We start from the raw sequence: 15439 nt of genomic DNA on the forward strand, positions 1-15439 counted from the left end.
GCAACTGGAGGAGGAGACACAAAGTTTTGCTTTTCTATGGTGCGGCACCTTTCAGAGTGTAGGAATCGAAGTAAAACCGAAATCCTAAGATTGATTTTTGGGTTTCTTGAGTGCAAATTTGTATTCGAATATCTATACTTTTTAAATATTAAAATAAAATTTAAAGAGTATTTAGATATATATTGGGATCCTTTTTTAAAAAAACCAAAATGTTTTCCTAATTTTCTTTTATCGATAAGAGTACTTTATAGCATTATCCATTACTATTTGGCCATTATTCGAGTCTCTATTGTCTCCTTTTGATTTTTAACTATTTTCCCGTTTAACACTTGTATTATACATAGACGTACGTATTTTTTTAATACTACTTTTGTTTTTGCATACACGTCTTAAAGACTTAGTATAGTACACGTATGTACATATTTTTCATGTTTAATACACTTATTTTTCTATAAAATTTTTAATAATACATACAAAATTTAAGTATTATACACATAAAATTATATTAAAATATTATATGGTGGCCGAACTTTTCAGTTCTAGAAGGTTAAGTGAGAAAATTTCCATTTTAGGGTATAAAGTGAGAAACTAAGACCCTTTGTATAGCCGCATGGCTATATTCTTTCAAAAAATTTAAAAATAAAAAATAAAAATCTTCCGATAGGTGCTATTAGGCGGTTCCTATTTTTTTATTTAATTTTTAAAAATAAATAGTACAGCCATGCGGCGATACCAAGGTCTTTTCTTAAAAAAAAATAGATATGCATAGTATAGCAGCACGACTATACGAGTGCCGGACTTATAATGTGAGAAACTGTAAATAATATATATATATATATATATATATAAATAATTATTCATACCATTTAGTACTCCAAAAATGGATTTTAGCCTCAAAACTTAAATCCAAGTCACAACGTGATTTGATCAACTGCTTGTTGGAATTTGATTGAAATACATGAAATTGAGTCCCACATTGGAAAAGAAGAAAAAGTATATACTCCTTAGTAGGCTTATGGTTAGGATTTGAGGCTTGAGAAAGGTTTGGGAACAATTTCGGAAACTAGGGTTTTTGGTTCGAGACTTGGATGTACCCAAACTAATTTTGTGAAAACAAAATTTTAAAACAAAGTCCACCAAAAAAAAAAAAAAACTATTTATTAGTAATTTATGAAAAGAGTAAATAGAAATAATAATTAAACATAATTACCAATTAAAGTAATTAAAGAAAGGTTATGATATTACTTAATCACATATATTAAACTAAAGAAGTTGGTCAAAAAAATAAAAATAAAGAAACTAATTTTATATTACTAAAATTTAAAAAAAATTAATAATAATATATTTTTTTAAAGGCCAGAAAACCTCTCTCGACAAAATTCTGTCGTCACAGATATTTCCCGGCCAAAATTCGCCTCCCCAACGAAATTTTGTCTGTTGAGGTAATTTTGTCGAGGCAAGTCTAATCCGGAAAAGTTTCGCCAGGATAGATTTGTGCCGATGACATTTTGTCGGGAGAAGTTCTATTTAAAAATAAATATAAATTTAGTATCTTTTAGGTCCAACAAATTTTATTTTTAGTAATTAAATAAAATCTTAGACTTATTTAATTATGTTCTAATTATTATTTCTTTAGTGAATAACTAAATACTTTAATTAACTTAATAAACGGTAATTATTATTTTTATTTAATCAAATGTTTAAATACTAATTATTCACTAAGTAAATAGTAATTAAAACGTAACTACTAAATAAAGTAATTAAAAAAGAGAAATCAAGGTTATGCTATTCAAAAAGTACAGCCGGGCGGCTATACTTCTAAAATATTCTATTTAAATAGTATAGCCGTGCAGCTGTCTTTTTTAAAAAATCTATTAAACGAGTACAGCCGCTTGGCTATACTCTTGAAATATCCTTTTTAAAATTTTCTTTTTTATTCATTAAATAATAACTTAGCCTTGTTTAAATACTTTCATTAGTGCTTATGTTTTAATTATTATTTCTTTAGTGAATAATTAGTATTAAATATTTCAATAAAAATCCTAGAAATTTAGTTTTAGTACCCAAAATATTTTAGTATTCCAAAAATGGATTTTAGTCTCGAAAGTTAAATCCAAGTCACAACCTGATTCGATAATATCAACTGCTTGTTGGAGTTTGATTGAAATACATGAACTTGAGTCCCACGTTGGAAAAGAAGAGAAAGTATTTATTCCTTAGTGGGCTTATGATTAGGGTTCAAGGCTTGAGAAAGGTTTGGGAACAATTTCGAAAACTAGGGTTCTTGGTTTGAGACTTGGATGTACCCAAACTAATTTTGTGAAAACAAAAATTTAAAACGAAGTTCACAAAAAGAATATAGAACTCCAACATATTTAAATATTTTGTCCTTGGGTGGAATATGCTGATTCATTTGTTCTACATTAGCAGAAAAGAGGAAAAATTTTGCACTGAGCAATAGCAGGTAGACATAGTGAGACTGAAAATAAAAAGAGGAAATAATACACAATATTCCATTCATCATTGAAATGTTGGAAATAAACAACATTCACGAGGATGTAATAACAAAAGCAATATTAACAAGGATACAATTTTTGGTAGTAAAGGGTGGGATGTTTCAGACTGATATAGGTCATTGATAGGTTTCCTTCAAGATTTTTTTAAAAAAAAAAAAAAAAAATCGTACATTTTTGAAACAACTGTAACTAGTAACTACTACTCCATTAAGGACGGAGCTCAAAGCTTCTATATCAATAACCATAACATCACACTAGTGTCTGGTTGAACTAATAGATAAACTGAGACTCCAGCAGCCATGTAGCAGAAGCTCCTGCATAGTGACACTTCTATAATGATTGATAGTGACAGGAACAAAAGCAAGCCTGTAAGGCTATAGAACTAGAACTTGGTGTTGAAGTATTGTACCATGGGGGGGCTTGGTTTATGGCTTGAAGGAGATGCTTCGAGGAAAATAAAAGAATCCTTCAATTTTCTGCCGGCTGCCCATTCCATGCCTGCTTCAAACAGTATGAACAGCAATACAATGAGCTGCAGCTTCCCTGACCTGCAAACAGAAAACAATTAGCCTCCTCAAAGTCAACATTAGAACAGATGTCATTTAATTGCTGTGAAAGTCAGAAACGTTTCATTCTTTCAGCTTGATTCTCTCTCACCTTGTCTTGTGATGGCACTCTGCAGTCGGATTCTTCTCGGAGCATCTCCCATGGGTGCGGTGAAGACATGAATGGATATTGGTTGATATGGAGGTTGTCTGTTCTTCAATTAGTAGGATAGATATACTAGTTGAAGAAGTCTACTGATCTGAGAAATATCTCTAGTTTGTGCTGATAGAGGAAGAGGAAGTAACGTCTCCGAAAAAACTGCTTCTGAGAAAAGACGTCTTTAGTTTGTCTGGACTCGTTGCATTCGGAGAAGGGTAGAGAGTTCTGGATGGCATTTCAACCATTTGTATTTGCTGGTCTTTCTTTGTACCAACAAGTTACACACGCATAAACGATTTTTGACAAATTGCCCAAAACCATTGCTGTCTGTCACAAACTAGTAACTTGTGTCTTTTGTCTTGGACATAAATGTCCAAAACTACGAAGAAGTTATTAGAAAAATCTTCGAATTATTTGTAGGAGAATATCACTCTGTAATAATGTGAATTGGAGACACATTCTTACAAGGACTCATGGTTTATAAGTCTCCTTGATATTCTCCCATAAATAAAATGTTGTGGTTCATTAAACATATTGGAGTGTTTTTCCAATAGCTAATGCAGAATATATTTTCCATGAAGTACTTCAGTGTTTGTCTTACTGTTGTACTCCATCATCCCCATCATAAACCCTTCCCAATGACTTTGGTAGGTTGGAGTCATTGAAAAGAGTATATGATGATGTTTTTGTTATTCAAGAAGATTGTGGGAAAAGAGCCGCAGTCTCCGGATATGGAGATTGCAACTCATTGCATCCAATAGAGTTATTGGCATGCAGAAGATTTCCCTGTTCTGGCTGCAATATTCTCGAAAGCCATGTGTAATCGTCTAGCTTAAGTTGTAAGAATGATTCCGGATCTTCTTCTGGTTGAGAATAAACCTGGATTAAGAATCACAAGCAAGCGTTAAGTTTCGTTGTACTTCTTGTACTCTATATTAAGAAGTTCATATATGAAAATTTCAAAGAGCATGTTCATTCTCACCTCTGACTTCCTTTCATCTTTAGTTTGATTCTTGAAATTAGAGGCGGTGTTGCTAACTGGTTTACTGTCATAATTGGTTGTAATATTATTCTTATTTGGAAGAGAAGAATCATTATTCCCAATTGGAGATGGCACAGAAGCATTTCCCGGCTCAGGTGGCTCAGGTGGAGGAAAAGGTAAATCCAGATATTCTCCTGGCTGAGCACTTAGCTGTCAGATTAAGAATCACAAACAAGCAAGCGTTAAGTTTTGAAATACTTATTGTGCTCCCTACTAACAATTTTACATCAGAAATGTTCAAAAATTAGTTTCATTCTCACCTCTTGAACCATATCATCACAATCAGATGAAACACAGCCACCAGGTTCACCAGCATCATGATTGCCACTTCCAGGCAGATCATGTTCTAGCTCTTTGTCAGCCAGATGTCTATCGGCCTCCAGAATCATATTATTTGCAGGAGCTTGATCATCTTCAGAATTAGAGGTCATGTAGCCACCAATACCAGGATCAGCTGATTCATCACAGATTGAATCATCCTTCAGCTTCTTATTATCAGACTCATAATGAGCTGATTTATTCTTCATGCGGCAGAGAACAAAGTCACTCAGCTGATTGGGAATAGAACCCGGTTCAGTTTGAGTGAGATAATACTCCTGCATGACCCAGTCGGTCTTCTTCGACATAGACACACGACCTTCATGGAATGTCAAGGTCCTCTTTTTGCAAGTGACCGATTTGGAGAGTTGTTGAGACTTGATTTCTCGTGGCTTGCCTGTGATTTTCCAGAATCCCTTCTTTGTGGCCCTGTTGTAACGAAGACTCTTGATGGATTTGTAATGAGGTCGGCTGAAGGAAAACCACATCCTAGGTTGATATGGAGAGTCTGGGAACAAGAGCTCTGCAAAACGCAACACAAAACAAGATATTGAAACCAACCCAATTCAAGTCTTGAAGTAATGAATAACAGAATTCAACTAAATTACTGAACTCTATGTATACATAGAAATTTTAAAATGGGTAGTCAAGAAAAAGTGAGATAGATAAATGGATTATGTCAGGTAAGTCCCAAGTACATAACAACAGTTCAACACTTCAAAAGAACAATTGATCAAGATTATGCATGCATAAAAATCATATCTTGGAAATGAGAAAATGGGTAGTGAAGCAAAAGTGAGATAGATTAATGGATTACCAGCTAAATCCGAAGGCTCGTACTTGCAGACATCGATTTCAGGGATGATGTGGCAGGCTTGGGAGGCCTTGCCCTGCATCATCTGCTTCAAGAAGCGAAGAAAAAGTGAGATTGATTCATTATCAGGTAAATTCCAAGGCTCGTAATCGATTTCAGGCATGGTTTGGGAGCCCTGGCCCTCCATCTTCTTCCTCAAAAGGTTCACCATTTCCTCCTCAGGGGGATGGAATCTGAATCCACGCAGCAAGGGAAGCAACCATTCTTCTGTTGTTGTGCTTCTCATCCCTCCTGCAACTGTTCTGGAAAATTGGAATAAGATTATCAAATGTTTTGGCTTCAGAGAAGATGCAGCAGAGCCGTGAAGTTGTATTTATAAACAAACTCACCAACCCACAAGCCACAGCACTGTCACTCTGGTTTTTGACTTGTGTTTCATCCCAAAAGTCCTGAGCTTCCCAACCAAGGTCTCTTCCTGGACATACATGGCTTGATGAGTCATATGTGTGGATCCCACCCACTTCCTATCATCATCATGCCCTTTTTTTTCTTTTTCTTTTTTGTCCTTTTGAAAAAAACAACAAAAAACCCCTCTCGTAAGTTCAGCTTTTAGGATTCTTTATCATCCTTTTGTGGGGAAAATAATATACTTTAGAAATTGAATATCTTCTTTTTTTATTTGTCGGGCGAAACAGATGTAATTTAGTCAAGCTATGAGCAGATGCAGTTTAGCCTGCTTCAGTGCTGGCATGTACTACAAATATAAAGAAGAGAAAGTAATATGCGAAATTCCATTCCACTATAAAAAGGTTGGGATACGCAATACAATACTCACAAAAATACAATTGAAAAGAAAAATGGATACAATATTTGGTGGTAGACGGGTGTAATACTAGTCTAATACATAGACTAAGATTCCAGCAGTCATGTAGCAGCTCCTACAATGCACCACTTCCAGAATAGCAACTGCAGAACAAAAGTGTTGCTAAGGCAAGAACTACAACTTGGTTGCTATAATAAGGCTAGATATACGACTTCAGGGAGATGCTTCGGGTAAATGGAAAGAATGAACCCTTCCAATTCATCCCAGTTGCCCCTTCTATGCCTATTTCACAAGGCCTCTTTTGACATTCTTCTGTTTCCTCATGGTAGTAATAATCCTAGTTAGTGATAACTTTATTCAAGAACTTTGTGGGAAAAGAGTCATCAACTCCAAACTGGAGATTGAAGCTCATTGCATTCAATATAGTTATTGTCATGCAAAACATCTCCCACTTCTGTGTTCATTAGTGGCTGCAGTGTGTAATCCTGTAGCTGAGGTGCATGAAAGATTAATTCCAGATTCTCTTCTTGTTGAGGATATTCCTGTATTAAGAATCATAAAAAAGCAACCGGTTAAGTTGGATATCTCCATAATAAGAAGTTCATATAATAAAACGTTAAAGGAGTATGCTCATTCTCACCTCTGAAATCCTTTCATATGTAGTTTGATTTTCAAAATTAGCAATGGTGTTTCTAACTTGTCCATTGCCATCATATGTAGATTGCCATTGATCGTTATAGACATTGGCATGTGGGACACTTCCCAGTTCGGTGTATATTGGTGACTGCAGTGTGGAGGAGCAGTAATCATGTGGCTGAGGTGGATGAAAGCGTGGATCCAGGTTCTTTTCTGGCTGAGCACATTGCAGCTGGATTAAGAATAAAAAACAAGCTAGCGTAAGTTAATGAATACTTCTTGTGCTCCATATTAGGAAGTTGGTATTAGAAATGCTCAAAAAGCATGTTTATTCTCACCTCTCCAGCTTTATTTTCAAAACTAGAGGCATCAATATACATAAAACCTTCCAGTTCTGTATATGTTGGATCCAAGTTTCTTTCTTGCTGAGCATATAGCTGGATTAAGAAACATGAAGGTCAGGTCAATTTTTAGCCAGATATTAAGTTCATATCAGAAATATTCAAAAAGCAAGTTTATTCTCACCTCTCGCGACATATCATCTGCGACTTCATTTTCAAAATAAGACATGGTGAAGCCATGCGGTTCACCTTCATCACAGGTTGAAATATCATTGTTATCAGTAACATGATACTCATTATCTCCAAATGGAGATTGCATTTCATTACAATCTTCATTAATGCCATTGGCTTGCAGAACATCTCCCAGCTCTATGCTTGCAGGTGATTGCAGCGTGGAGGGGCTGTGATCCTGTGACTAAATGAAAGGGCGAAGCATTAAGTTTCGACGAACTTCTTGTGTTCCCTAACAAAAATGTTTAAAGTATAGAGCATGCTCATTCTCACCTCTGGAGTCACAACAGCTGCAACTTGATCTTCACAATTAGACAAACTGCAGTTGCTAGGTTCACCCTCAGCACAGATTGAAGTATCCTTCTTATCTGGTTTTTTCTTCAAGCGACAGAGAACAAAATCCCTCTGCATAAGTTGGAGACCCCATATCAAAATCAAAAATACCTTCCTACATTAAGCTATCAACAAACAGCAATTGCAATTCTTATAAGATCACACACATTAAAAGCATTACACAGCACAACCAAACAGAACCTGTTAGTGCATTTAAAACTCCACCACTGTATTAAACATGAAACACTAATCCAATAGACAAAACTTGATGCTGCATAATCCAAACACAGCACCAAAGTAACAAACTTTGTAAATAATCAAAAGGAACCCATAAATAATCAAGCATGGACGAAAGAGAATTACCTGTGCCAGCTTAGGATTAGAATTGGCTTCATCTTCAATGAGATAATACTCGTGCATGACCCAGTTGGTCTTCTTCGATTTAGGCACACGACCTTCATAGAAGGTCAAGGTCCTCTTCCTCCCAATGACAAATTTGGACACTCGAGCCCTGATCATACGTTCCTTGCCTGTGATTTTCCAGTAGCCTTTCCGCGTGGCCCTGTTGGAGCGATTGCTGTTGATGTATTTGTAATCCCTTAGGCTGAAGAAGAACCACTCCATATCATGATATGGAGAGTCTGGCTCTGTGAACAAGAGCCCTGCAAATGCAACACAAAGCAAAATATCAAAATTTGAAACCAACCCAAGAACTAAAAACAGAACAAGATTACTTTTTTCAATTGAAACCAACCCAGTTCTTCAATTATTGAAACAGAACAAGATTGATTGTATATACATAACCATGCATCATTAATGAGAAATGGGTAGTTAAGAAGCTAAGAGTGAGATAGATTAAGGGATTATTACCAGGTAAATCCCAAGGCTCGTGCTTGCAGAAAGCAATTTCAGGGATGATGTGGTTAACTTTAAAATCTTTATCCTGTTTCTTCTTCTTCAAGTAGTGGTTCACCAGTTCCTCTTCAGTGGGATGGAATCTGAACCCCACAGGCACTGAAACCCCTCCTGTTGTTTTTCTGTTGTAGTTGCTGCCCATCGCTCTCTCTCTCTCTCTCTCTCTCTCTCTCTCTCTGAGCAAGCAAGAAGAAGCTGCAACGGCATCAGCAGAGTGAAGTTGTATTTAATAAACAAACTCACTCACACTCTCGGTACTGTTTGATCCCCAACCCCTCCCAGGGGATTTATAAGTCCTCAACTTCCTCAACAAGTTTTTGCTGACATTGCACCTTTTTTATTTATTTTCTTTTTTGGTGTTTTCCATCGACAACCCCTCTCGGAAGTTTTGCTTTTTGAATACTTCACATTTCTGTTCGAGTAAGTTACATGTCCTTTTCCTACATTCAATTCCACATCAAAGAACAAACAAAGTAAGAATAGTATTATTCGACTCCAAAAAAGAAGTGAGAATAGTATTACTACATTGAATAGATGACACATTGTTACATGTAGACAATATTTGAAGAATAAATTTAAAAGGCAATTACATTTTGCATTTTTACGAATTATTACGGTATTAGTCTCGTCGTGAATTCAACCGTCAAATTAACTTTATTTTCTTGGTATGACACTTTTTTTGGCCCATTTTTATAATCGTCAAGATTTTACATTGACAAATAATAACTTAAAATAAATTCTTAACCTTCTAGATATATAGTGAGATGAAAAATGACTTATGTGACATCAATATGGTATGCTTAAAAGGAAATTAAAATCATGTTTAACTTTATCTAGCTGCAGTAAACAAATGGAGTATTCAAGGTTCACCCAAAAACCTTTATACAATTCCAGATTCCTCTAAATATAAAGACCCCTACTTTAATTCTAGATTCTTCTATAGACAAAAACCCCATAAAAAAATAATTAAAAAAACAAGAAAGATTTAAACAATCTTGGCACCGCCAACTGATAAAGGTTTTGATTGATTCTTTAGGGTATTTAGATAATATAGAAAAATATTTCTGAGTTTGTGATTGGAGAAATGGTGATATCCAATAGGCTTTTGAAACTTCGCCCCCAAGTACTTTTCATGAACTTGTTCACCAAGTAGTCTTCTTCGACCCCACCTTCGATTCTCTTCACCTAAAGTACCATCATTCACATTCTTTTTTTCTTCTCTCTGTTATATGTTCCACACTTGCCAATTGCCATTGTACCTCTTCTAGTAAATCAGATTCTCTACCGTTTATAAATGGGTGATTCTGCACCATTATAGACCACATAATTAATACATCGCAATCACTCTATTAAAGACGGTTGACAATAAAATCAAACCGCCTCTATGAAGCCTTACTTTTTTTCCGTATGCACCAATTTTTAATGGTAATGCAGCTCTTATTCAAACCATTTGGACCACTGAAAAGGATGAGGCATAACCCTTGAAGGATCTAGAATCTAACATATGTTTATGCAGGTACCAGCTCTCCAAGAATTCTATGGTGAGGAACTTATATATGACCCTTAAGTGAGGTCATATCTCTTAACGGTTGGATCAAATTGGTTAGCCTAATCCAACGGTTAAGAGATAGGACTTCACTTAAGAGTCATATATAAGGCCCTCACTATAGAATGACTCACCAACTACCAAGCCAAGATTTTGAGATGGGTTGTGGGCCTTTTATCCAGTACAATAGGATACTAAGGACCCAATTAGAGCCCACATATAACGCTTATTTGGCTTTTGTTTTCTTTTGCTTTGTGGCTGGGATTCTACAGTGAGGGCCTTATACATGGTTCTTATGTGAGGTTATATCACTTAACCATTCAATCAGGCTAACTAATTTGATCAAATGGCTAACCAATTTGATCCAACGATTAAGAGATGATGTCTTATCTAAGGGCCATATAAGGCCCTCACCATAGAATTCTTATTGCGGTTGTATAGGCACAAGTCATTCTATAGTGCGGGCCTTATCGAAGGCTTTTAGATGAGGCTCTATCTTTTAACTGTTGGATCAAATTGTCTATCTCTTAATTGTTGGATCAAATTAACCAATTCTACGGATATGGCCCTCACTATAGAATTCTACGGATGGGCACACTTTCATTTCCTTTTGTGGTTTGGGCCCTTATTTAGTGTTTCTCTTATCTTTCTTTAAAGTAATCATTTTGTGGTTTGGGCCCTTGTTATGTGTTTATACGATCATTCTTTGAAGTAATGCACATTATGCACTGATGGATTTAGTTTCCGACCAAAAAAGAAGAAGAGTGTTGACGCTCGGTATACACCGAGCCAAGCTGCCCAATCAAAAGACGACATGTGGACTCCTTAGAACCCCTTACACCTAAAAGACCTCAGCCTCGGCTCCTAAACACTACCTTGCCAAAAGCCACAATATAAGGAACCGCACTAACTAATGACAAGACCCCATCCCATCAAGACAAGACTGTCCCTATCCCTGACAAGAGGCCTACTCTGCTAGCGGAGCCCCCTACCCAGCAGAGATAGAGAATACAGGTCACCGCAAACGAAAGGCATGGGCGAAAAGCCCATCCAACTGCCCCTTGACTAAATAGGAGGTGACATATGCGGCTCGGCTTGGAGCCGAGGTGGTCGGCTTGTAAATACATCGCATCATTGAATCCCCCTATAAATAGTGATAGAACCTTTGTAAGAAGGGGACGATTCCTTCCTCCATCTCCAAAATCCCATGTATTTGACCTATGAAATACATTCCTAAAGAAAATGCAGATTACTGTCTAAACTTATTTTTATATATCCAAAAGCTACGAACATATATTGTGTTATCTATTTAAATATCTGGTGGGTTCAACATTTGGTGCCGTTTGTGGGAACACACATTCAAAGGTTACGCGTTGGCTACTTCACTACCAACATGTTGAGCCGAAAAATGAAGGGAACCTCTACCCTGGGACTCCTAGCCAAAAAAGCATGAAGCGATGAAAGGTAGAAAAACAGCGGTTGAAAGCCCTTGAAGCCAAGGTGGAGCTACTCTTGAACGAGGCCGATGTCATTCAAGACCAAAACAAGGTCTTTCAAAACCAAAATAAAAGCCTCAAGGAGCAACAGATCGGCCTCCAGGCGAACCTAGGGAAAGCCTAGAGAAAGGCCACCAAGGATTCTAGCAGCACAAGGAGCTTAGAACGATGCCTATTCGGAAAGGAAATGACATCCGCACACATGCCTCGGATCAGCAACGTCGGGCTCAACCACACCCCTGAATTCAACCAAGAGGGGTACGCCACTAGAGAACTCGAGTAGCCATCCTCAACCGCTTCATCTCACAATCCACTGACGGCTGCCTGCCCATCTTCAAAGCTATACAAGGGGCACGTCGCCACATTAACTGGACCGACGAATGTGATGAGGAGTTCTGAAAACTGAAAACACACATGGGGGCTACCCCCATTCTGTCTAAACCCGAAGCTGACGAGACCCTGCGGGGGCTACCAACCCAGTTCTTCAATTATTGAAACAGAACAAGATTGATTGTATATATATAACTATGCATCATTAATGAGAAATGGGTAGTTAAGAAACTAAGAATGAGATAGATTAAGAGCATGTCCAGCGGTAGAGGCTGGCCCAGGCAAAAGGCAAAAAGGAGCCCGAGTCCAGCTCCAGCGCAAGCAATCCAGCCCGGGCAAGCTGCGGGTCCCACGAGCCCGGGCAGGCCCAAGGGCGAAATTCGACTGGGCTCGAGCCCGAGTTGAGCTGACGTCAGCGCGCTAAAATCAAATTTTTTTAGGGAAAAAATTTGATTTTAGCGCGCTGACGTCAAAAAATTTGACTGAAGTGCGCTGACGTCGTCGTGACGTCAGCTCCAACGGCTACTGCCACGTGTCGGCACCGGGTGGCTCCGATTGGATTTTTTTTCAGAAATCCTACGGTTCTCATTTTTTTGGCCAAAAAAATTTTAAAAAAATCCTAAAAAATCGAAAAAATCGAAAAAATTCTGAATTTTTTTTTTAAAAAATACCAAAAATGTATGTATTTTTTCCCTATAAATACCTAACCATTTTATCTACTTTCAACACCAAATCTTCATACAATTTCTTCTCCATACAATATTTTCTACTCTCCACTCACATAATTCATTTTCCACACCAAATCTCCATACAAACTCATCTCCTTCCAATATTTTTTACTCTCTACTCATATTTTCCACTTTCCACACCAATTCCATATAAACTCTTCTCCTTCCAATATTTTTTACTATCCACTCACATTTTTGTACTACTTTCCATTTGTAGAAAATAAACAAATGGCATCTTCTGTTGAAATCGGAGGCTCGTGGTCAACCCAGGAAGATATTGCATTGTGCGAGTCTTGGGTGAACGTTAGTCATGACCCTATCACGGGCAATGAGATGAAGTTCCATCATATGTGGAGCAAAATTCATGGAGAATTTTGTCAAAGATCGGGTTCCATTCGGACCGAAATGGCTTTGTCTAGTAGATGGAAAATTCTAAACAAAGAGTTAGGGAAATGGAGAAATGCATTGACAAAAGCAAAGGAGAACATTCGGAGCGGTGCGAATCTTTCCGATGAGGTAAAATATTTTTAATTGCCATTTTAATCAATTTAATGTAACTTTTTTTTGCATATTCTATTTATTTTTGTTGCACAATGTTTATTTTATTTTTGCATTTCCTAATTGGCTTTATTTATTTACATAATCAATTTTATTCTTGCATTTCAAAATAGTTTATAATTTCATGCATAATCTTTATTTTTGTTTTTGCATTTTCAATTTGTCTATATTTATTTACATAATCAATTTTATTCTTGCATTTCACAATAGTTTATAATTTCTTGCATTGTATATTTTTTTAATGCACTTCCAATTATTTATTTTGAATAGATCATACAAGCACAAATGTGGGTCGGTGCCACGGGGCAAGGGAAAAAAAGTTTTGTGCATTTCCAATGTTGGGAAATTGTGAAAGATTGTTCCAGATTCAAAATTATTCCTACCGCACCCCCGGTTGTGTTGCATGAGACGCCGCTCCACAAATCGCCATCAACCGATTCGCCATTAGACTCCCCAATGGAAACGGAGTCACCACTCCCACGTCCGCCGAGACCTATTGGGAGAAAGGCGGCAAAGGCCAAGAGAGGGGCCACTTCAAACATTGATTGTGTTCAAATATTCGAGCAAATAGCTAAGAACAACTCTCTAAGATTGGAGAGAGACTTGAGGAGAGATGAAGCGGACAAGGCACGATTGGAAGCCTTTGCAATTGAAAAGCAACATGCAAAAGAAAAAGACGACGATGAAAAAGAGATGAAAATCATGGCCATGGATGCGAGCCATATGTCTCCTGAAACAAAGGCCTATTGGAAGCATAAACGAAGGGATGTGATGAGAAGAAAACTTTTCCATGACGACGGTCCTAGCAATACGGATTGGCTAAATGATGAAAACCATTAGATTGTATTGTTGTATTTTTTTTATAATTGTTGTATTTTTTTTTAAATTGTTGTATTATCCTTTAATTTGTTGTATTGTTTCTTTTTTATTCAATCAAAAAAGCATTCTATAATTGGACTACTTATTAAAAACATTTGAGCATTCCTCACAAAGATTAATTAAAAACAACCCTTCATTTATTGCAAACAACACACAAAACAAACCATACATAAAAGCATAATAATAAAAAAGACCTCGCAATAATTCCACAAAACACAACACACAAAAACAAAGCATAATTAAAAACAAAGCATAATTCCAAACAAAGCACGAATCTAGCCTTCATCCATTGTGATTGCCTTTCATCTGCCACAAGTGCTCGATCAAGTCAACTTGACGTCTTTCGTGAACATATGAAGATTGCATTTCTTGATAACGATCAATCATGGGGTTGTTGAATCGACCATCGTGAAATAACGGTTCGGGCTCCAATGGTAGTCCATTTGGTCCTATCGGCCTTTCATATATTCTTGTCAACGCCGTGTTCATAGGATCGGGTTCAAACACCTCTGCAGCATCGTAGTCATACTCATCCTCCACAATCATGTTGTGGAGGATGATGCAAGTCATCATAATACTCCTCAGCACCTCCTCGTCTAGCATCCGACCAGCACCCCTGATAATTGCCCAACGAGCTTGCAAGATACCGAAACACCTTTCCACGTCTTTCCTGTAACCTTCTTGAAATGAAGCAAAGCTTCTTTCCTTCTCGGATTGGGGATTTGGAATTGTTTTCACGAATGTCGTCCACCTAGGATAAATTCCGTCGGCAAGGTAGTATGCACCAGAGTATACGGTATTGTTGATTTGGTATGTGACCTGAGGGGAATGACCTCGCAATACCTCGTCGAACACCGGGGATTGACCAAGGACATTGAGGTCATTTTGAGATCCGGCAACCCCAAAAAAGGCATGCCAAACCCAAGTGTCGAATGAAGCTACGGCCTCCAAAATGATACTTTTTTTGCCCTTCCGATTCCCATAGTCTCCTTGCCACGCAGTAGGACAATTCTTCCACTGCCAATGCATGCAATCGATGCTTCCGATCATTCCTGGGAAACCTCGAGCCTCGCCTTTTTGTAGAAGCCTTTGCAGGTCCCTCGGAGTGGGTTTGCGAAGGTACTCCCTCGTGTACAAATTTTCCACTGCATCACAGAATCTCACCAANCACTCTAGGATAGTAGATTTTCCCATCCTTGCAATCTCATCCACCTGCTCTGCAGATGCC

The 15439-nt window shown here is 37.4% G+C and overlaps 1 protein-coding gene across 1 annotated transcript; it reads right to left on the bottom strand.

The window, feature by feature from the left end:
* Positions 1–2488: 2488 nt before the first annotated feature.
* Positions 2489–8945, bottom strand: LOC117618330. The gene is made up of 12 exons (XM_034347921.1): positions 8630–8945; positions 8123–8421; positions 7700–7831; positions 7380–7610; positions 7193–7291; positions 6859–7086; positions 6605–6760; positions 5399–5765; positions 4524–5104; positions 4204–4413; positions 3174–4100; positions 2489–3064 (listed from the first exon to the last, which is right to left on the bottom strand). The coding sequence occupies exons 1-11, from the start codon at positions 8814–8816 to the stop codon at positions 3915–3917; spliced, it is 2676 nt and encodes an 891-aa protein (XP_034203812.1). The 5' UTR covers positions 8817–8945; the 3' UTR covers positions 2489–3064; positions 3174–3914.
* Positions 8946–15439: the final 6494 nt, after the last annotated feature.

The sequence above is a fragment of the Prunus dulcis genome, chromosome 2, assembly GCF_902201215.1.
Source record: "Prunus dulcis chromosome 2, ALMONDv2, whole genome shotgun sequence".
Taxonomy (NCBI): domain Eukaryota; kingdom Viridiplantae; phylum Streptophyta; class Magnoliopsida; order Rosales; family Rosaceae; genus Prunus; species Prunus dulcis.

Coding starts and splice junctions, on each gene's coding strand:
- LOC117618330 (XM_034347921.1), bottom strand. CDS start 8,816: ATGGGCAGCAACTACAACAGAAAAACAACAGGAGGGGTTTCAGTGCCT. Junction 7,292..7,379: donor CAGATGATATGTCGCGAGAG/GTGAGAATAAAC, acceptor TTCTTAATCCAG/CTATATGCTCAGCAAGAAAG. Junction 4,101..4,203: donor AAGATGAAAGGAAGTCAGAG/GTGAGAATGAAC, acceptor TTCTTAATCCAG/GTTTATTCTCAACCAGAAGA.